Here is a 21,506-nt window from a genome sequence, read left to right on the forward strand (position 1 = left end):
TTTTTTAATTCTTGAACTTGATAGAATAAACAGAGTATGGTAGAATTTACTATTAAATACATTTAAATGTGGTTGGATACATATATGTGGTTGGATACATAATATGTTGGCTGCACCATATGGGGTATGGGTATAATAATAATAATAATAATAATAATAATAATAATAATAATAATGATGATGATGATGATGATGATGATAATAATAATATCTTAGGTGATTTTTGAACCTATCCAGCGAGGGGGCACTATGTGGAGTGGTAGGTTATTCCAAAGGGTTGATTCTTGTATATCTAGACCTGATAGGATACAATAATAATGATAACAATATAATGATACTAATGCTTCAAAGTGCTGTAAAACCCGGACGGATGATAGAGACATGATAGAATGTACTAATATCAGTACCAAAGGGCATGTTGTATTGCATAAATTCATTTTTGCATTCATTCAGACGCACCAGATATGGGGTGCATGAGATGTTTCTAGAATTTTCCCTAGGGGTAGCTGTGAATAGCAACTCAAACTGAAGAGGGATTGGCTTGACCCATCTGGAATGAAATAATTTACCACCATCTAGTGGTTAGTGAGTCATACAGCACCAATGGCAAAATGATGTAATAGCTGATACTGTAAATGTGGTGACATTAAATAACTGAAATAAAATTCAGTTTCATTGAATTATCACTTGGGGAAGAAATCATTGAGCTTTGTGATGGGCAAGTCTTAATCTTATTAAGTCGGACATGTTCGAACGGTATGGTGTAAAATGTACAATATGGAGCAAAAACACATACAGACATCATGTACAGTATGGTACAAAATGTATGACAGACAGGGATGTCTGTCTCTTCCGATGTTGCCTTACATATCTGTGTTGTTAAACTTTTATAGCCTGAATGCCAGCCAAACTTAGCCCCGCCCACACCATTTGAGGTCGGGAAGTTCTGTTCTGGAAGTTTCATATTCTGACTAGAATTTTGAGTAGTATGACAATGTCAGGCTAAAACTTTTAGCCTCTGATTACAGAATCCTAGGAAACCATTTACATTCTTCACAGCTGGTACTACTGTTGAGAATATGAATTCAGAACGCTTCTGTAGTCTATTCAAATAGTATTTTGGCTGAAAGGCAGAACTTATTTATTAAAGGTTAGAATTATTTTTATTATTTTAGGCAGATTTTTTTGTCAACAATCACAAACCCTTCCAAAACTGTTTAAATAGATTTTATATGTGACAAAAAAGCTGACTTTGGATCTAGAAAAGGTCATATTGTCAGATGTCATAAATGTGACATTTAATATGGATCTGACAGTGGAAATGTTGGGTTAAGAAATCATACCAGTTTGCTCTGTGCATTTTGTGGTTCAGTGGTGGTTTGCATTCTATACAAATAATACACATGGACTTTATTTTGATTAATTTTATTCAAAATTATAATACAAAAATAGCACTGGATGGCAAAAAATGGTATACAATAAATAAATATTTTCAGTAGAAATGAAATTCTTCATTTAACCAAATAAAAAAGAGATAGAAAATATTGTGAGTACTTATTGAAGCCAACATTAAAACCTAAAGACAAGCTATGTGTACCAGTACTCAAATTTAAGAGACAAGTATAAAACTGTTAAACGTTAAATGGTGCAGTCTCTTAATCTACTTCCTCCATTCTTGAAGTGTCGTCATCATCACCCTCAAGAACAGGCATGTCTTCCTCAGGCAGAGGGATGTCATCCTCAGGGGAGCCGTCATCATCAATGCCAAGGCCCAGCTTGATCATTCTGTAGATGCGGTTTGCGTGTGTCTGAGGGTCCTCCAGTGTGAAGCCAGACGAGAGCAGGGACGTCTCAAACAGCAGGATCACCAGGTCCTTCACTGCTTTGTCGTTCTTGTCAGCCTCTGCCTTTTCTCGGAGGGTTTCGATGATGGGGTGTACGGGGTTGATCTCCAGGTGCTTCTTTGCTGTCATGTAGCCCATGGTGGAGTGGTCCCTCAGGGCCTGGGACTTCATGATCCTCTCCATGTTGGCCGTCCACCCATATGTACTGGTAACAATGCAGCAGGGGGAGGCAACCAGGCGGTTGGATACAGCAACCTGTTAGAATGAAAATAGATATGAATTATTGTACTTCCTATAATGTCTATATATCAAAATACCTTCAGCATCTGTACAGTTTTTTTTTTTCTGCACTATTTACCTTCTCCACTTTTTTGTCCAGGATGTCTTTCATGATCTTGCACAGGTTTTCAAATTTCGTGTTGAGCTCCTCTTGTTTCTTCTTCTCGTCCTCATCCTCCGGAAGCTCCAAGCCTTCCTTGGTTACCGACACAAGATTCTTCCCATCATACTCCTTTAGCTGCTGGACACAGTACTCATCAATTGGCTCAATCATGTAGATGACCTCCAGGCCAGCCTTACGAAGACGCTCCACAAAGGCTGAATTGGCCACCTGCTCCTTGGTCTCACCAGTGATGTAGTAAATGTGCTTCTGGTTTTCCTTCATGCGTGACACATAGTCCTTCAGAGACACCATCTCGTCTGCGGAGTTGGAGGTGTAGTAGCGCAGCAGTTCTGAGAGCTTCTTGCGGTTCTGGGCATCCTCGTGGATGCCCAACTTGATGTTCTTGGAGAACTGCTCGTAGAACTTCTTGAAGTTTTCCTTGTCCTCAGAGATTTCGGTGAAGAGCTCCAGGCACTTTTTGACCAGGTTTTTGCGGATGACCTTCAGGATCTTGCTCTGCTGCAGCATCTCCCTAGAGATGTTCAGGGGCAGGTCCTCAGAGTCCACCACACCACGGATGAAGGTCAGGTACTCTGGAATCAGATCCTCACAGTTGTCCATGATGAATACCCTGCGCACATACAGTTTGATGTTGCTTCGCCTCTTCTTGCTCTCAAACAGGTCAAAGGCGGCTCTCCTAGGGGCGAAAAGCAGGGCTCTGAACTCCAGCTGACCTTCAACTGAGAAGTGTTTGACAGCCAGATGGTCCTCCCAATCGTTAGTGAGGCTTTTGTAGAACTCTCCGTACTCCTCGTTGGTGATATCGTCAGGGTTACGTGTCCAGATGGGTTTGGTCTTGTTCAGCTCCTGGACGTCGGTGTACTTCTCCTTCACCTTCTTCTTCCTCTTATTTTTACTTTCTTTGGTGTCCTCGTCTTCATCTGCTCCAATGTCCTCAATCTGAGGCTTGTCTTTGTCCTCTGCTGTGTCCACCTCCTCAATGTTCTCCCCCTCCTCAAGGTCGACCTCCTTCTCCCTTTGTTTCTGAACATAGAGTGTGATGGGATAGCCAATGAACTGGGAGTGCTTCTTCACAACCTCCTTGATTCTCTTCTCCTCTGTGTATTCTGACTGGTCCTCCTTCAGGTGGAGAATGACTTTGGTACCACGCCCAATGGATTCACCTAAGTTCACAAAACAATATGAAGCACTTAGTTGTAGGAACAATGTCTTACCGCAAAAAGCTTTTAAATGATTTTTAATCGTTTCAAATGTATTTTGAATCTATTTTCACAAGGCGATGACATACCCAAATCAGGTTTCACTGTAAAAGAGCCTCCAGCAGCAGACTCCCATATGTACTGCTCGTCATCGTTGTGTTTGGTGATGACCGTCACTTTCTCAGACACCAGGTAAGCGGAGTAGAAACCCACACCAAACTGCCCGATCATGGAGATGTCGGCTCCAGCCTGCAGAGCCTCCATAAAGGCCTTTGTGCCAGACTTGGCGATGGTGCCCAGGTTGTTGATGAGGTCAGCCTTGGTCATACCGATACCAGTGTCAGTGATGGTCAAAGTGCGAGCATGCTGGTCTGGAGTGATGTCAATCTTCAGATCCTTGCAGGATTCGAGTCGGCTGGGGTCTGTCAAACTCTCGTATCTGATCTTGTCCAAGGCATCAGATGAATTTGAGACCAGCTCTCTGAGGAAGATCTCTTTGTTGGAGTAGAAAGTGTTGATGATCAGGGACATCAACTGTGCAATTTCTGCCTGAAAGGCAAAAGTCTCCACATCCTCCATTGCATTCTGTGCTGGCATTTTGAAAATTCTGAATAAAATGCTAAACAATAAAAAAAGACTGTTTAATATATTACTACTTCTCTGCTGTTCCCAATCAGTGAGCTTCTCTATGATTTGGTATCTTCTCACACCACATGCTGCAGACACACTGTCTTTTTATACTTGGTGGACTTTTCTGGAAGCTCCCATTCAGAAGGAGTGCTCTTACTCGCACATGCAGTGCCTTGAAAAGATCTCACAGAGCTGGGTTGTGCGGGTGTCCTATTACCATCTTCCTTCTATGGCTGTGAGACCACACAGGCAAGAGTTGCTTAAGAACCTTCCAGATACTACGAGAGTACTCTGGGCCTATATCTATGTCACAGATGACCTACACCAAATGCCCAATATGCTCCAATACCTAAGCACATTTCAGACTATTAGGCTTGGGATCATTCTTTAAACCATTTATTTGTACCATTCATAATTTAATGATACACTTAACAATAGCTGTGTTAATACAAGTGAAATATCCTAGTGTATCCTAGTTTATTTCAAAATGAGTGGTTTAAACAAAATATTAGCCTACTTGGTGATAGCATAATTTGAAATGTCAGATATAGTACATGTTCTTCACTTCAAAAATAACACATGAATGAACGAGTAAGCATCAATATATTGGAGGCATTAAAGAGATACCTAGAGATTGCCAGTGAAATTATCTAAAGAACATGCAAAAGCCTCTCCATATTGCTCTGTGGTATGCTTGTAAACTCCAATGAAACTGGTATGTATGTAATAATGCCTGCACACCTATGCATTTGGGCTAGTTATTTAATTTGAAAAACAGAAACCGGGTTTAAGAGCTGACTGTGGGATGAGCAAAGAAAAAAAGATGTAATCCTGTATCAGCACTTAAGGCAAAGAATATAGAATTTACTTGCATTGTGTTAAGCTTCTCTTCAGACATAATAGCAACTACTACTATGTGTCCACTATCTGTGGATGACAGTGGCGGAGCAGTAAACATGCTTTAAGGGCAGGCATTTAATATTTTAGTCATAAAATCACTTCAAATGACAAAACACTCAAAGGTGCAACAATGACATTAACCACAATTAACAAACGCTGCCATTTTTCATCATAATCACATTTAATCGCATGACTCAAAAGCATTTGCAGACTCATTACTCATATTCATGGAAAAATCCTGTTTTAGTCTTGATTCTAAATCAGTGTTACTACAGCAATCAGATAGTAATATGGTTCTGATTAATCATTATTATTCTGTACAAAGTACAAAGACTAGGAAACAGAAAGCTCACCAAGGCATGTTCAGTGCTGCTTGCTATATCTCTAATATATGGGAGGCTTAACCTTTTTTTAAGTCTCCCCATTGTTCAGTATGAGCTATTTAGACATCAAATTTTATAATTGATATTGGTGAGCTATTTATAACCAATTACTTTTTATAACAATTATTTTTTTTTAAAATCCAGGAATATAAATGATCAAGTCACGATGAATTTTGTTCATTCACAAAATCTGTTGTTATGTTCTTTGTACGTCTATCTGTTGCATTGCATGTGCCTGTAATCTTTTCGAGATACTTCCCATGAGTGACATGCACCCCCTGCTATCTCAGAGGAAGCACATAAGAAATCAGACACCCCTGCGAACCCCCCCACCCCCCTCACACACACACACACACACCCCAACCCACACCCTGGCAGTGTGTAGCTGCCCCTCCCATAGAGAAGGAAGCGAAGCGCACAGCACAGTCTGGATGTGTCTGTGCAGAGGGAGAAACTTCTAGAAACTTAAACCAAGTATTAATAAGGCTGCAGCAGGCTGGCAGCTCTGCAGAAACACTGAGCCAAGTGAAACGTTCAGCAGAGTCCATAGGAAGGACATATCACAATAGGCCACACAGGCAAATCACATTAGGGAAACTCTTTGAAGTGATTTTATTGCACAAATTTAACATACAAAATGCCTGAGAGAAACACAGCAAACACTACGGAGGATGTGGAGACATTTGCTTTCCAGGCAGAAATTGCGCAGTTGATGTCCCTGATCATCAACACTTTCTACTCCAACAAAGAGATCTTCCTCAGAGAGCTGGTCTCCAATTCATCTGATGCCTTGGACAAGATCAGATACGAGAGTTTGACAGACCCCAGCCGACTCGAATCCTGCAAAGATCTGAAAATTGACATCACTCCAGACCAGCATGCTCGCACTTTGACCATCACTGACACTGGTATCGGCATGACCAAAGCTGACCTCATCAACAACCTGGGCACCATCGCCAAGTCTGGTACCAAGGCCTTCATGGAGGCTCTGCAGGCTGGAGCCGACATCTCCATGATCGGGCAGTTTGGTGTGGGTTTCTACTCCGCTTACCTGGTGTCTGAGAAAGTGACCGTGATCACCAAACACAACGATGACGAGCAGTACATATGGGAGTCTGCTGCTGGAGGCTCTTTTACAGTGAAACCTGATTTGGGTATGTCATTGCCTTATGAAAATAGATTCAAAATACATCTGAAACTATTAAAAATAATTTATTATCTTTTTGCGGTCCGACATTGTTCCTACAACTAAGTGCTTCATATTGTTTTGTGAACTTAGGTGAATCCATTGGGCGTGGTACCAAAGTCATTCTCCACCTGAAGGAGGACCAGTCAGAATACACAGAGGAGAAGAGAATCAAGGAGGTTGTGAAGAAGCACTCCCAGTTCATTGGCTATCCCATCACACTCTATGTTCAGAAACAAAGGGAGAAGGAGGTCGACCTTGAGGAGGGGGAGAACATTGAGGAGGTGGACACAGCAGAGGACAAAGACAAGCCTCAGATTGAGGACATTGGAGCAGATGAAGACGAGGACACCAAAGAAAGTAAAAATAAGAGGAAGAAGAAGGTGAAGGAGAAGTACACCGACGTCCAGGAGCTGAACAAGACCAAACCCATCTGGACACGTAACCCTGACGATATCACCGACGAGGAGTACGGAGAGTTCTACAAAAGCCTCACTAACGATTGGGAGGACCATCTGGCTGTCAAACACTTCTCAGTTGAGGGTCAGCTGGAGTTCAGAGCCCTGCTTTTCGCCCCTAGGAGAGCCGCCTTTGACCTGTTTGAGAGCAAGAAGAGGCGAAACAACATCAAACTGTACGTGCGCAGGGTCTTTATCATGGACAACTGTGAGGATCTGATTCCAGAGTACCTGACCTTCATCCGTGGTGTGGTGGACTCTGAGGACCTTCCCCTGAACATCTCTAGGGAGATGTTGCAGCAGAGCAAGATCCTGAAGGTCATCCGCAAAAACCTGGTCAAAAAGTGCCTGGATCTCTTTACCGAAATCTCTGAGGACAAGGAGAACTACAAAAAGTTCTATGAGCAGTTCTCCAAGAACATCAAGTTGGGCATCCACGAGGATGCCCAGAACCGCAAGAAGCTCTCAGAGCTGCTGCGCTACTACACCTCCAACTCCGCAGACGAGATGGTGTCTCTGAAGGACTATGTGTCACGCATGAAGGAAAACCAGAAGCACATTTACTACATCACCGGTGAGACCAAGGAGCAGGTGGCCAATTGTGCCTTTGTGGAGCGTCTTCGTAAGGCTGGCCTGGAGGTCATCTACATGATTGAGCCAATTGATGAGTACTGTGTCCAGCAGCTAAAGGAGTATGATGGGAAGAATCTTGTGTCGGTAACCAAGGAAGGCTTGGAGCTTCCGGAGGATGAGGAAGAGAAGAAGAAACAAGAGGAGCTCAACACAAAATTTGAAAACCTGTGCAAGATCATGAAAGACATCCTGGACAAAAAAGTGGAGAAGGTAAATAGTGCAGGAAAAAAAAACTGTACAGATGCTGAAGATATTGTGATATATAGAAAGTACAGATGTAACTAATATCTTTTTCACTCATTAACAGGTTGCTGTATCCAACCGCCTGGTTGCCTCCCCCTGCTGCATTGTTACCAGTACATATGGGTGGACGGCCAACATGGAGAGGATCATGAAGTCCCAGGCCCTGAGGGACCACTCCACCATGGGCTACATGACAGCAAAGAAGCACCTGGAGATCAACCCTGTACACCCCATCATCGAAACCCTCCGAGAAAAGGCAGAGGCTGACAAGAACGACAAAGCAGTGAAGGACCTGGTGATCCTGCTGTTTGAGACGTCTCTGCTCTCGTCTGGCTTCACACTGGAGGACCCTCAGACACACGCAAACCGCATCTACAGAATGATCAAGCTGGGCCTTGGCATTGATGATGACGGCTCCCCTGAGGATGACATCTCTCTGCCTGAGGAAGACATGCCTGTTCTTGAGGGTGATGATGACGACACTTCAAGAATGGAAGAAGTTGACTAAAATCTGTTTTTGTAAAGCTGACAGTGAACTCAAATTTTTATTCACCTGTAATCTATCACCCTAATTTGTTTTAGATAACAAATGTTATATCTGTTCAAACTGAATTTTAGTTTTGTCAGCATTGAGAAATGATTATGCGAAAAACAGCATTTTAGTGTACATATGCTACTGGCAGAGATATAGAGACTTAAAATGTTTCACTATTTTATTGAGCAAACAATTTGTAGTTGTTTTAAACTATTAAGTTGAAGGTTGATTTCCGTAAAAGTGTTTTTTATTGTTTTATTTTATTTATTTTATATGTAAATTATAAGAAACTAAATAAAACAATTTGAAAGATAGTTCGTTGTCTTCATTTCTCACGTTTTCAGTGTCTCAATATTGCTTCATGACATTATTGTGATTAACAGAGGTCAGAGGACGAATGCATTGAGATCTCTGACATAATTCTTCACTACTTACAACTCCACTACAGACGAGGTCAGTCTTGCGCACACACCACACCACTGAAATTCACGATGAAGAAATTGACGAATATGATTGGCTGTATCCTATGTTATGAATTGTGATTGGTTAAATCTTTCCACGCCTGTTCAGAACACATACCAGGAGCATAACAAACGCAAGGTCAGAATTGTTGCTTTTATATCAACCAAATGGCTTTGCATAGATAGTGAATCATACAATTAGCAGGATTTCACCATTCGTGTTGTATCTTCCTATGTCCAAAGCGCTGTCGAGGTTGGCTAATGTGCACACTGCAAGATAGCAAAGCTAACATTGCTTAGTTGGCTAACTTAGATAACGCATGCATTCATATTTAAGAAAACACTTCACAAAAGTAATTTTGGGCAGTAGTGTTTGTTAGTAAAGCTTCCCACCAAGTATGTGTCTGGGCAATTTTGTTCCCGTCATATAATAGCATAGAAGGGAACCTGCTTACAATTTCTTTCGTGTCATCAGGGGTGGAAACTAACTTATCTTCATAGGCTAACCTAATTGTGTTGTAGGTCAACTGTCGTAACTCAAATAGGCCTAAATAATGATCAAAACTATCCATCAGTGTAGTGACCGAAAACAGCCAGGACGGACTACTGTGACGTTGACTACTTTTAACTTGAATTCAAATTATAGTGCCCACTAGTTGAAAAATGATCTCTGCTGGTTGCGTGTTGTACCTAGCATATTTTACTGGTTACACATACATAAATAATGCAGCTAATCTTGGACTTGTGCGTCTTGCTTTTACAGGTGTGATAACGCAGCGCCATGTTGACAGCACAGAAAGCGTGTGCGTCCTTGGCTGCCCAGCGGTTACTAGTCGCTGCCCGCACCGCTCCCTGTCTAGACACTTATCAGGGCAGACGTTTCTGGACCGCGACAGCGCGGCGCGATGAGATCAAGCTGCACGAAAGCTGGGCTAACCTGGCCAAGAAACAGCTGAAAGGGAAGAACCCAGAGGACCTGATCTGGCGCACGCCGGAGGGCATCTCCATCAAGCCAGTGTACACTAAAGTCGACTCAGCAGCTGGTGCTGATGAACTTCCAGGCGTGTTCCCCTTCACTCGGGGTCCTTACCCCACTATGTACACGTTCAGGCCCTGGACGATTAGACAGTATGCCGGCTTCAGCACAGTGGAAGAGAGTAACAAGTTTTACAGAGATAACATTAAAGGTATACACACACATTTACGCTCATTTGTAAAGGATGGTGCGCCCATCTTTAGGTGAACTGATGTATGATAAGTATGCAGATATTTTTCTCTTCACTTTACCGCCTGATCAGACCCATGTCCTTGATAATTGTATGCACCTTATTTCAAGTCTCCACTTAAATACTTAATTTTCCTTCTGCCTCTCCTTGTCTTAAGCTGGCCAGCAGGGTCTTTCCGTGGCCTTTGACCTGCCCACTCACCGTGGATACGACTCTGACAACCCCCGTGTTCATGGTGATGTGGGCATGGCCGGTGTGGCCATTGATACAGTGGAGGACATGAAACTGCTCTTTGACGGCATTCCCCTAGAGAAGATGTCTGTCTCCATGACAATGAATGGTGCAGTCATCCCGGTGTTAGCTATGTTCATTGTGACGGGTGAGGAGCAGGGTGTGGGCAAGGAGAAGTTGACTGGCACCATTCAGAACGACATCCTCAAGGAGTTCATGGTGCGCAACACCTATATCTTTCCTCCGGAACCCTCCATGCACGCCATCGCTGACATATTTGCCTACACCTCTAAGGTACGCATACTGTTTGTTCCATACCCTTTTAGACATATATATTATTATATTATTACTGTAGATCTATGACTAGATATGAATGACACATGTAGATGTACTGTTTCAGTAACTTTTGTTCACTTTCCCCCATCATAGGAGTAAGGGTTGTTCTGTATTTTGTTGTCAAATACTGTTTAGAACTTGACTTAATTAAATAAATGATCATAGATCATTTAGGTTACAGTAGCTATTTGTTGGTGTTGGTAGCATCATATTGCATGGCATAGATAGTGATTAATTTGTATAAAACTCTGGCTATAGAACATGCCCAAGTTCAACTCCATCTCGATCAGTGGCTACCACTTGCAAGAGGCTGGAGCCGACGCCATCCTGGAGCTGGCCTACACCATTGCCAACGGACTGGAGTACTGCAGAACTGGGCTCAAAGCTGGCCTGACCATTGATGAGTTTGCACCCAGGTCAGTGTTATGTGTTAGAGAGAGATTCTCCCAAATATTGAAATGCAGAAAAGTCAGATGGTGAAATCAACACTTAAATTGCTGCACAGACAGGCTAACAAAAGAACAAAAAACATAATTATGATTGATTATGATTGTAATCATAATTAAAAAGGATAAATAATTATATTTAATTCAAACAACTAGGGAAGGCAGTTTAATCTGTTTTCATTGTGTTTAATTATGTCACACACTGTCATAAGAGTGTCTTGGCATACTCATCTCCAAAAACATTTTGAGTAAAACAGTAGGCCCGTTCACACTGCCAAAATCCCCGCAAAATTATTTACCAGATTCGCGGAACACCTGTCCTTTTCACATAGACCGAGGCGGAACTATGGGACGAAGTGTCTCGCCAAATTGACTACCAAGCACCCTAGACATTTAGCCGAATCGATAAGTTCCGGCACCAGTGTGAAAACGTTAAGGGGGGACGTGGGCGGGCGTTTTGTTGACACTACATATGTCCAACCCACCATAGGAGATGTAAAATCTGACCGATCAAAAGCAGCAATAGCAGAGATGGCACGTAATGAACGACAATGAACTCTTACCTTTATGGTAAGTTATCCTCAGTTACCCATGGTTAGTCCACTGTTATTTCCGTCATGCAATCTTCTCGATATGAGCTAGTTAGAGATAGATATATAGCCTTGCCATATTCTTCTATCACACAAGTCTGACTTTGTTGTAGCCCATGGACCATGTGCAAAACTTGCGACAACAGGCTTTACCCTTACAAACTGTCATAGTGTATGCAGTTTCTGGCATCCATAAGAAAAGCATTTGTAGATGAATGGTCAACATAGCTGACTCATCTTCAGGGAATAGCAACGTTGCTCTCCTTCAATAACATGACGCACAACTTTATTTTTATACATTAATTTCATTAAATTGATTTGACTAGCTACATGGCGATCAAGCACACTGAAAATGTTTTCTGTTCACTGTATCACATTTTATTTTCAGTTGTCAAAAGTTATGGGGGTAAAATTAGTGATAATCCCCAGTTCAGAAAATCATGCTTACGTTTATGTTCACCCTCCAAAAAAGACGCACAAGTCAGCACTCAGTAAAGCACTCAGTAGCATGCCTATGAAAAGGCTTTGCAGTAGGATTGTCCAATGGTCAATCTATTGCTTCAATTTGTGTTTTATGTGACGTGCCAATGTTCATGCTGTTTTGTGCAAGTTTAAAATGTTTAGCGACGGCATAATTTGTCACCTATGATTAAATTCGTTCAATAAGTTCCACTGTTCATGCCATAAACGAAACATGCCTATAATAAGGCTTTGCAGTTGTCCAATATGGTCAATCTATTGTCTCAATCGTGTTTAATATGACGTGCCGAAGCTACATTCATGCATTGTTTTGCTCCGGTTGAAAATGTTTCTGCGTAATTTGTCAGCTCCTCTTCACGAACATTTTGCGTGATCTCTGTGTGAAAAGGTCTACTGACCGTTAAAGAAATGTTTTCTGATCAGTGACAGTAACATAAAAGAATAACACGTCTACCTCTGTTTTTTTCCATACAGGTTATCCTTTTTCTGGGGCATTGGCATGAACTTCTACATGGAGATTGCCAAGCTGCGGGCTGCCAGGCGCCTGTGGGCCACGCTGATCAAGGAGAACTTCCAGCCCAAGAACTCCAAGTCCCTGTTGCTACGGACCCACTGCCAGACCTCGGGGTGGTCCCTCACTGAACAGGTACCTATGAGCACAAGCACCTGGTCTACATTAAACGCCAGTGAGAGATGTAAAGGTCCAGCTGCAGAAAGTTTAACGGCTTCTACACACAGTTGCGTTCCGTCGACGCATGCCAGTGGGTGTTCCCGACGGTAGCTATGCAAATTACTTGAAGTATAACCGTAATTTGATTGGTTGGTGCCGTCCGTCGATTGGCTTGATTGGCCGGTGCCGTCTGTCGGTGCAGCAACAGCTAAACTTCTCAATGCGAGCGACGGGAGAAACGTGACGCAACGGACCCACAATTCAGTTTGGCAACGGATGACGTGAGCCCATGTAAAGTGAATGGGATGCGTCTCCAGCACTGCAACGCACGCAACTGTGTGTAGGAGCCGTTAGTCCTACCATGTATTCATCATCATCAACCATTGTTTATTCAGGGGAAAATTGACTTAACATTAAGCTCTTTATGGCAATGCCCTGAGTTTACAAACAACGGGAATCAAACAAAAACAATTATGTGCTGGACGGAGAGGCGTGACTCGCCAGTGTACCCAAACATAGCACAGACAGACATGCACAAACAAATGAACAAATAGGCCTAATAAACAGTAAAAATAAAATAAAAATCCTGGTGCTGGACGAAGTGGCATGATCTGCCAGGATACCTGTAACCCAGCACACTTATTGGAAATAATTAAGCTATAATAGTAGAATGTTAATAAATATATAATATAATAATAAAAAATAAATAAAGCAAAACAGACTAAATACACACACACACAAACAGAATTAAATAAAGTAGGCTATATTATGGGCATTGGTGACTCTTCTGGCAATTGAACAACTTAAGTTACAACATTGGGCTCTTGAACTGTCCATCGCAAATTCGGCTGCAACATGTGGTCAGGTGCTCTTGCACATCCAACCACCAGGCCTGAGCTCCGGGCAGAGTAAATATTGAAGCCATTCAGTAGATCAGCAGCTCGGTGAATCCCCAAAAGCAACAGATCCTCTATCGCTAGTGTGAAAACCATCACATTTCCATCCGCACTGGTCAGGGGCTGGTTTAGGTAGCTAGCATGACCGCTCAGCAACGGGTCGGTAGACATTGGGTTGACAGAAGTATTGGTCTGTGAACTTAACACAGGTGATTTCACAAATTAGCTGGTTCTGGTTAGAATCAACTGGTTTAGTGAATGGTTAATATGTGGTAGGACTTTTACTTTCTGAAATCAGACTTTTATACCCCTGACACCACATCAGTAAAAGACATAAGCTCATTTTAAAAGCAAAATGATCAGAAGAAGCTAAATAAGCCACATAACTCTGGGTTTGAGTGGATCTGACTTAAATTTGGCTTGCTACACATGCTCTGCCATGCCATTATCAGGGAGTAGACTAAAGACAGCATACTGGGTCCACCACACATGATGCATTGGTTTATTCTGGGCCTCCATATTCTCCCCTGTAAAACAATGTCTTAACCAGTTGTGACAAAAGTGAGCAACAGTGACAAAATCCATTTGATTGCATTGTTTTCTGTTGAAATATCCTAACTGGCCCAGAGTCACACAGCATTCTGTTTTTGATCTGAACTTTTGTTGGACGCTCTAATTAATGTCTAATTTCAGTCTATTACGTTGAATAGATGGGGATTGTTCATTCAGTTATTTGAATAAAAACTATACTGAATCAGACCAGTGTAATGGAAGTAAATCATCGATATTATGTCAAACATTTAATTCAGTAATCTCATTGAATTATATGTAGTGACGGAAGGACAGAGAAAAATAAGTATGTCAAGCATTTCCTTCAGTTATCTCATTCAGTTGTATGTAGTAAAGAAAAGACGTCAGACATCAGAAAAAAATAATACGTCAGACATTCAATTCAGTTATCTCATTAGGATATGTGTTGTGAAGAAGACAGAGAAAAATAGGTTGGTTTCAGATTTATGCTGAGATATCAGGTCTTAGTAGGTCCTTTTCAGTCTGTTTGATTGAGGCATTAGAATATGTGCCTTTAGTGACCTCTAATGGTCACAGGGGTATCAAGTGAGACAAGTGCATCTGATAATTTTGACCGCAGCTATCATAGCGTATCATATCATAGCGCTCATAAAGGACCACGGCCCATGAAACTTGGTGGGCATGTAGCCCCACTATACTTTCACAGAAAAATTTAATTTGGTCCCCACAAGCACACACACACAAACACATACATAAACACACACATGCACGCATGCCCACACACAGAAACAGGCAGCCATGCACACACATAAAGACATATGTGACCAGCCGTATGAAAACCAGCCACATGTCTTCCCAGAGACATTTTGAGTTATTAACAGATTCTGTTCTGTGTAGTTTCAAAGCTATCCAATGATGTCTCACTCATGGAGATCTGATAATATTTGAATAAGTTGTGGTCATTTGAATGTATACCCCTCTGAAAACCTTTTACTGAGAAAACTGGCCTAATAGATTTGGAAATTGTCACCTCACCTGAGTCATAGGAAAGACAATTGTGCTCATTTGCATCTCATTGAGATAAGCCCTCCTCTACAGATGTCACACTGTGACATCTGGTATCTGTAGCCCTTCCCCCTACAGGTGTCACTGTGACACCTGGATCTGTTAGCCAGCAGGGCAGAAAGAATTGTAGTGTTGTTAATATTAATGTAGTGTTTTTTTCATTAGACACTTCACTGGACTTGAGGAGAATAATCAGAATTAGAATGTACTTTATTGAAATGGAAATGCTTTTATTACAAAAGGCCCTGAATAGCATGCATTAATACACAGGATAAGATGTTACAATCCCATAATCCAAGGTATAAACCACATCTAGAAGTTCCTAATAGAAGGCCCAATAACATGTCAATATGAATCCAATAGAAAAATAAGAATAAAGATCCTATACACTAGACAATAAGAATATAGATACTATGAAAAAGATACTAAATAACAAACAAGGTCCACATGAATGTGCTGAGGCTGTGTGATAAGTGTGATAAGGGTGACAGGGCAGGGACTAACCCTGTTGTACAGGAGAGTTCAGGTATTATTTGGTAAAGTGTAAAAAAGTAAGGCAAGACAGTGCAGTTTTAAGTCAGTAGACTTTGAAGGCAACACTATAAGTCAGAACTAGAGTTAAGTGAATTTAGTCCAGGCTGTTAGAGGGAGGGAGAGACTGTGCATAAAGGCTAACATAGCAAGCAAGAGGCTGTGAAGTCCAATTATTTGGTGAGATCACATCCGCATCCTCTACTGCATATTCTTCTGTGCACTCTTCTGCGCTGTGACCCTTGGTGCTGGGCATGTGATGTCTTTTGCCTCATCAGCACAGAAAGGCCTGATTTTGCCTGTCAATGTTCAGTCCAGGTGGGACCAGGACAGGAAGACTGTCAACAAGGGGCAGAACCGCTGAGTTGCGCAGTAGCTGAAATTCCACAGGTTCTGCATCACAGTGACTTTTTGCAAGCGCCACACCTGGTCTCTTGGCATCAAAGCTGTAAGCAAATAACAGGACATTTTAAAAATGGCTAACTATTTCTCATAAAACACCATCATTAAACAATTATTTTTAATATGAACACAATGTGAAAGTTTCAATATAAATACCTGAAGTGCTGATAACTCTTGATCTTTGGAAGCCTTTTGATGTAGGGACTCGGATGCTTCTGCCAGTCGAAGTTCTTGACTAACACTCTGCCATCTGCCGTTCCAACAAGCTGTGGGATATAGACAGGTCATCTGCTGGAAACATTAGGCCTAGTTTTTGGTCAAAGTTTTCTCCATGGATTCCTGGTCAGAACCCCTATTGGAACAGATTAAAACTTGGGGCATGTTGAATTTTGTCCAAAAATCCAATATGGCCTCCATATTCCAAAATGGCACATTTTTACACACTTTTTCCTATGCTATGGGGACATTTCCAGTAAAAACTGTCATTTTAGCAAAAAACTGTCATTTTCTATCAAATACATATTTACAGGGGTTAACTGATGATTTTAAAACCCTAAGTATTTTTCTAACAATTTTAAATCATTAAAAAAAATCATAATCTTGTCAGATATTTGTCAAATATCAGAAATAATCAAAATTCCTTCAAACATAAGCCTCTTACAGGTTAAATACAGTTCAAATAAATTGGGTACCTTAACGTAAACAGATTAAAACATATTGCATTTAGACATTTTGTTGTGCTGTAAGAACCACGGTTGAGCTCTTCTGCAATACATCTTGCTTGGTCCATAGCGTCTGATATCTCATGCTCTGCTCCTCTGCTGTATATTAAGTAACCATGTGTATCGCTTGTAACATGCAACTGATTGGCCGAAAAAATAATAAAATCACGCACACACAAATGCACACTCACACACACACGCACACACATCCACACACACACACACACACACACACACACACACACACACACACACACACACACATAAATACGTTTGCACACGCACAAATGCATAAACGCACGCACACACTCACACGTATGCACACACCCACTTAAACACACACACACACACACACACACACACACACACACACACACACACACACACACACACACACTCCTCATATGTCTTGTACATGAGCACTCTCTCACCCTTGCATATAATTCAGCAACCTTAGGATAACTGACATTTACAATTGCATTTATTAATTTAGCAAACACTTTTCATCTAAAGTGACTTGTCAGTTCTATTACAAGGTACTTCATTGTCCCCGGAGCAACTTGAGGTTAAGTGCCTTGCTCAAGGGCACAGTGGTGGCAGCCACCAAATTGAATTGCATTGAACCCACAACCTTCAGGCAAATGCATTCTAACCCAGCTCCTTAACCACCTCCACATATTCTATGTGATTTTCATTTTTCAAATAGCACTATTGATTTGTAGAAACTGTAGCCTAAACATTGAATAGCCAGGGCACTGAGGCCAGGCACAGTGTGACAGCTGCAAAGAAAAACCTCTTGTAAACAACTTGCCTTAATACAACTCCCCTTGTCCCTCCGCAGGACCCATACAACAACGTGATCCGCACGGTCATCGAGGCCATGGCGGCTGTGTTCGGCGGCACCCAGTCCCTCCACACCAACTCGTTTGATGAGGCGCTAGGCCTACCCACCGTCAAGAGTGCCCGCATCGCCCGCAACACCCAGATCATCATCCAGGAGGAGTCGGGCATCCCCAAGGTGGCAGACCCGTGGGGTGGCTCGCACATGATGGAGGCGCTCACTAACGATGTCTATGATGCTGCGCTGAAGGTGAGCGGGACCTCTCTCTGTTTAAAACCTCAACAAACAGATGTTCTGTAGATCTAGCCAGCACCAGCTACATGGGGCATGTGAACAAAGATGACTATGTAGCTGTAGCTATTGCTGGGCATTATGACCTGCTAAATACCGTACTTTAAAACTATACCATCAACATTTATGGCATGGCAATGTCTCTGGTTTGCCAAGTGGATGATAAAGTTATGATAATTAGGGGTCCAAGCAGAGAAGCTGCTGACATCTCAAGCACATCAGAGCCTTATAGATATCTATAAGGCTCTGAAGCATATGAACCAAAGAATCTTTGATATGAACTGTGGTGCACATCATCTAAAGATCATGCTGAAAAAAAAAAATGTTTCAAAATTTGATTCATTGTTCCATTTTGCTCTGTGCTCATTAATGCTAAGATCATTACGTTTACTTTGTACAGTTCTAAAGGGATGAAGTGTGAGATTGAGAGAAATTGACAAGCATGATTTATTCATTTACTATTTAATTGTTTTTAGTGTGGAAATCTAATCTATATGTATGTGCTCTTCATCATTTAACATAGAATCCAATTAAAACCTGACTGTATTAATTAATATCAATATTTTGGGATATGCTAGCTGGTAACGAGAGAGATGGAACTAATGTAACCATTCATTTAGAACTAAACAAACAGCAGTTTGTCCTGTAAGTTGAGAAATGAGTCCATGTGTGGCGTTATCCTTTACATAACCAACGGCTAATTGGGCTCGTCAGTACGTAGTGTCTATATTTGCTTTCAGCAATAATCTAAAAGTTGTCTTAAGATAGATCAAATTTTAAGAGTAATCCTGTTGAAGAGGAATTGAAGAGATGTCCAGCCAGACCTTTAGAGATCGCCAGTATCCTATCGACACTACCAACATGTCAGCCTGCACTTTTCCATGTGGCTGCCTCTGACACCTGCAGAAAATTCTGAAAAGACGATCGATGCTGTACCAGGAATATTCAATAATGTGTTTTGCGTTTCAACCATTGCCTCTAAGGCCCTGGTATTTTAGGAGTAGTTATCAGTTCCATTCAGATATCAGGACATGAAAGGAAATAACATACATGCACTTAACTGGATTATGCCAGATACAGCAGTTACGGGAAAAAGCATGTACTTCGGTGCAGTTTCTAGCAGTTCTAGAAGAAATGCTTTTTTAACCAACATTCTCTCTGTGGGTTCTATTGGGTTTTTCTGACAGTTCATCAATGAGATCGAGGAGATGGGGGGAATGGCGCGGGCAGTGGCTGAGGGTATCCCCAAACTGCGCATTGAGGAGTGTGCTGCCCGAAGACAGGCGCGCATCGACTCAGGTACTGAGGCTGGGTTCACTCATTCACTCCCACAGACACAGACACACACTCACACACCTCACTCTCTCAATTTCTCTCTCGATCTCACTCTCTCTCTCTCTTTTTCTCTCTCTCACACACACACACACGCACACATTCAATTTATATAGCTAAGGTAGAACATTCGGCACCATAAGTGGTATTGTATAGATGTGATTATTAATGTGCCATTAATGGACAGTACTGCAGTATTGCTGTGAGATTTTGCAGACTGCATAGATGTCTGGTTACGTGATAATGTAAAATGTATGTGAGGGAGGCAAGAAGAGAACATTGTATGACAGTCATAGATAAGAAAATATATATAGAGAGAAAATAAATATATAGAGGAAATATAGGATATAAGGTATGCTTTACATTTACAGTGCCATCCACACATACATACGTAGACACACATAGACACACACACACACACACACACACACACACACACACACACACACATAGTCAAGCGAGAGACATATCATGAAAGAGTGTAGTAGATTATGTAGACGTTAGAGAACATATTGACCTGCTTGTGCTATTTACTCTCAACATCTAGGGCTAGGAGGTAATATTTTCAATGTGGTTTAACTGTTTGATTGCGTAAAAGCGATTAGCCTGATTTTGATGATGAAGTTTTTTTCTTTCAGTAATGCATCATTTGGGGCAGCCGTGGCCTACTGGTTAGCACCTCGGACCTGTAACCGGAGGGTTGCCGGTTCGAACCCCGACCAGTAGGCGCGGCTGAAGTGCCCTCGAGCAAGGCAACTAACCCCTCACTGCTCCCCGAGCGCCGCTGTTGATGCAGGCAGCTCACTGCGCCGGGATTAGCGTGTGCTTCACCTCACTGTGTGCTGTGTGTGTTTCACTAATTCACAGATTGGGATAAATGCAGAGACCAAATTTCCCTCACTGGATCAAAAGAGTATATATACTTATACTTATATTTGACCTTGCCTGGAAATGCTCTTCTGGTGATAAATAGTTTGGGAGTCTAAACTCCCCTTTGCTAGATTATGCCTGTACGGTAGAAAGCATTGAAGCGAAGCATCTGAAAGTTAGGTCCAGCGGGACATTCACTCAGTCATTTAAGTGCTTATTTAGTCCCGCTGTGTGCTCCAATGTGCCTGAGTTCAAGTTAGCCTGTAGAATGCACCTTGAGGCATATTCTTGAGACATATTCAAGTTATGGCACCATATACCGGTAAATAAAATTGAATTGAGTTAAGATTTTAGTCCTTAGATTCCTTTCCTGTCAGGTAGAATTGGTAATGCCACAGGATGCTCTACTTGGGGAGTACGAAATGACACAATTTGTCGAATGAACCAAGAGCCTTTAATTCTGAAATTCTAGCAGAGTTGGTGGACATATTCATTATGAAAGATGATATTTTTTTGATATTTTTATTTTGAAAGATGGCTGGCATTTACATTTGAATTGTGAAATATTCCTTTAGTCTGTCCCTAACTAAAATGTCTCAATTGTGTGTGAATGTGTGAATGAATAATCTGATGTGTTGACATTTGATGCTGTTCAACACATAATCTCATAGAAAGGTCTGTTTGATCATTATAGTTTTGTCAGCCTGGCAAAAATCACTTCTACTCAGACAAAGAGTCACAAAGGCGTTGTGCACAGGACCCAGACTCCTGACAGCTTTTGCAGTAGAGATCGAGGGGGCGTTCCTACACACAGTTTTACAGATGAATAGCTGTCTGAGTTCCATACAGACGAACCAGTCCACCGTGAAGTCACTTGTCCTTCAGTGTCCCTCACCATTATCTGTTGAATGCCCCGCACTCATGCAGTCGCTTACTGTATGTGTGGGTGGGCATATATACATGTGTGGGGGTCTGCTACAGTTATTCCTCAGTCCCAACATGCTCCCTCCATACATATAACTGTATACAGCAGCGTGACACTGCGGTTACATTGACTGTGTCGTTGTGTAGACCCCCCCCCCCAATTAATGAGAATTGCTGAGTCTGAGTTAGGAACATCAGATGTACCTAGACCCAAAGGCATAATGGGATAAAATTCTGCACATGATGA

The 21,506-nt window shown here is 41.8% G+C and overlaps 3 protein-coding genes across 3 annotated transcripts in view; 2 read left to right on the plus strand and 1 right to left on the minus strand.

The window, feature by feature from the left end:
* Nucleotides 1-1,655: 1,655 nt before the first annotated feature.
* On the minus strand, nt 1,656-4,043 carry LOC143109059 (heat shock protein HSP 90-alpha 1-like). The gene is made up of 3 exons (XM_076271629.1): nt 3,536-4,043; nt 2,203-3,410; nt 1,656-2,099 (listed from the first exon to the last, which is right to left on the minus strand). Exons 1-3 carry the CDS (start codon nt 4,041-4,043, stop codon nt 1,656-1,658), a joined length of 2,160 nt encoding a protein of 719 aa, XP_076127744.1.
* Nucleotides 4,044-5,996: 1,953 nt separating this feature from the next.
* Nucleotides 5,997-8,387, plus strand: LOC143109063 (heat shock protein HSP 90-alpha 1-like). Its single transcript, XM_076271640.1, has 3 exons — nt 5,997-6,513; nt 6,639-7,846; nt 7,944-8,387. Exons 1-3 carry the CDS (start codon nt 5,997-5,999, stop codon nt 8,385-8,387), a joined length of 2,169 nt encoding a protein of 722 aa, XP_076127755.1.
* Nucleotides 8,388-8,955: 568 nt separating this feature from the next.
* mmut (methylmalonyl CoA mutase) overlaps nt 8,956-21,506 on the plus strand; it is a 60,165-nt gene continuing 47,614 nt past the window's right edge. Inside the window, exons 1-7 of the mRNA XM_076272117.1 lie at nt 8,956-9,014; nt 9,639-10,062; nt 10,259-10,626; nt 10,927-11,084; nt 12,659-12,830; nt 17,843-18,091; nt 19,321-19,432. Coding sequence (XP_076128232.1) covers nt 9,657-10,062; nt 10,259-10,626; nt 10,927-11,084; nt 12,659-12,830; nt 17,843-18,091; nt 19,321-19,432 — 1,465 coding nt within the window. The 5' untranslated portion in view covers nt 8,956-9,014; nt 9,639-9,656. The remainder of the gene's footprint in view (nt 9,015-9,638; nt 10,063-10,258; nt 10,627-10,926; nt 11,085-12,658; nt 12,831-17,842; nt 18,092-19,320; nt 19,433-21,506) is intronic.

Source organism: Alosa pseudoharengus, unplaced genomic scaffold (assembly GCF_046254945.1).
Source record: "Alosa pseudoharengus isolate Yale_2024_CS ecotype anadromous, Long Island Sound unplaced genomic scaffold, YU_APseudo_1.1 YU_APseudo_1.1_scf_7, whole genome shotgun sequence".
NCBI classification, from domain to species: Eukaryota; Metazoa; Chordata; class Actinopteri; order Clupeiformes; family Clupeidae; genus Alosa; species Alosa pseudoharengus.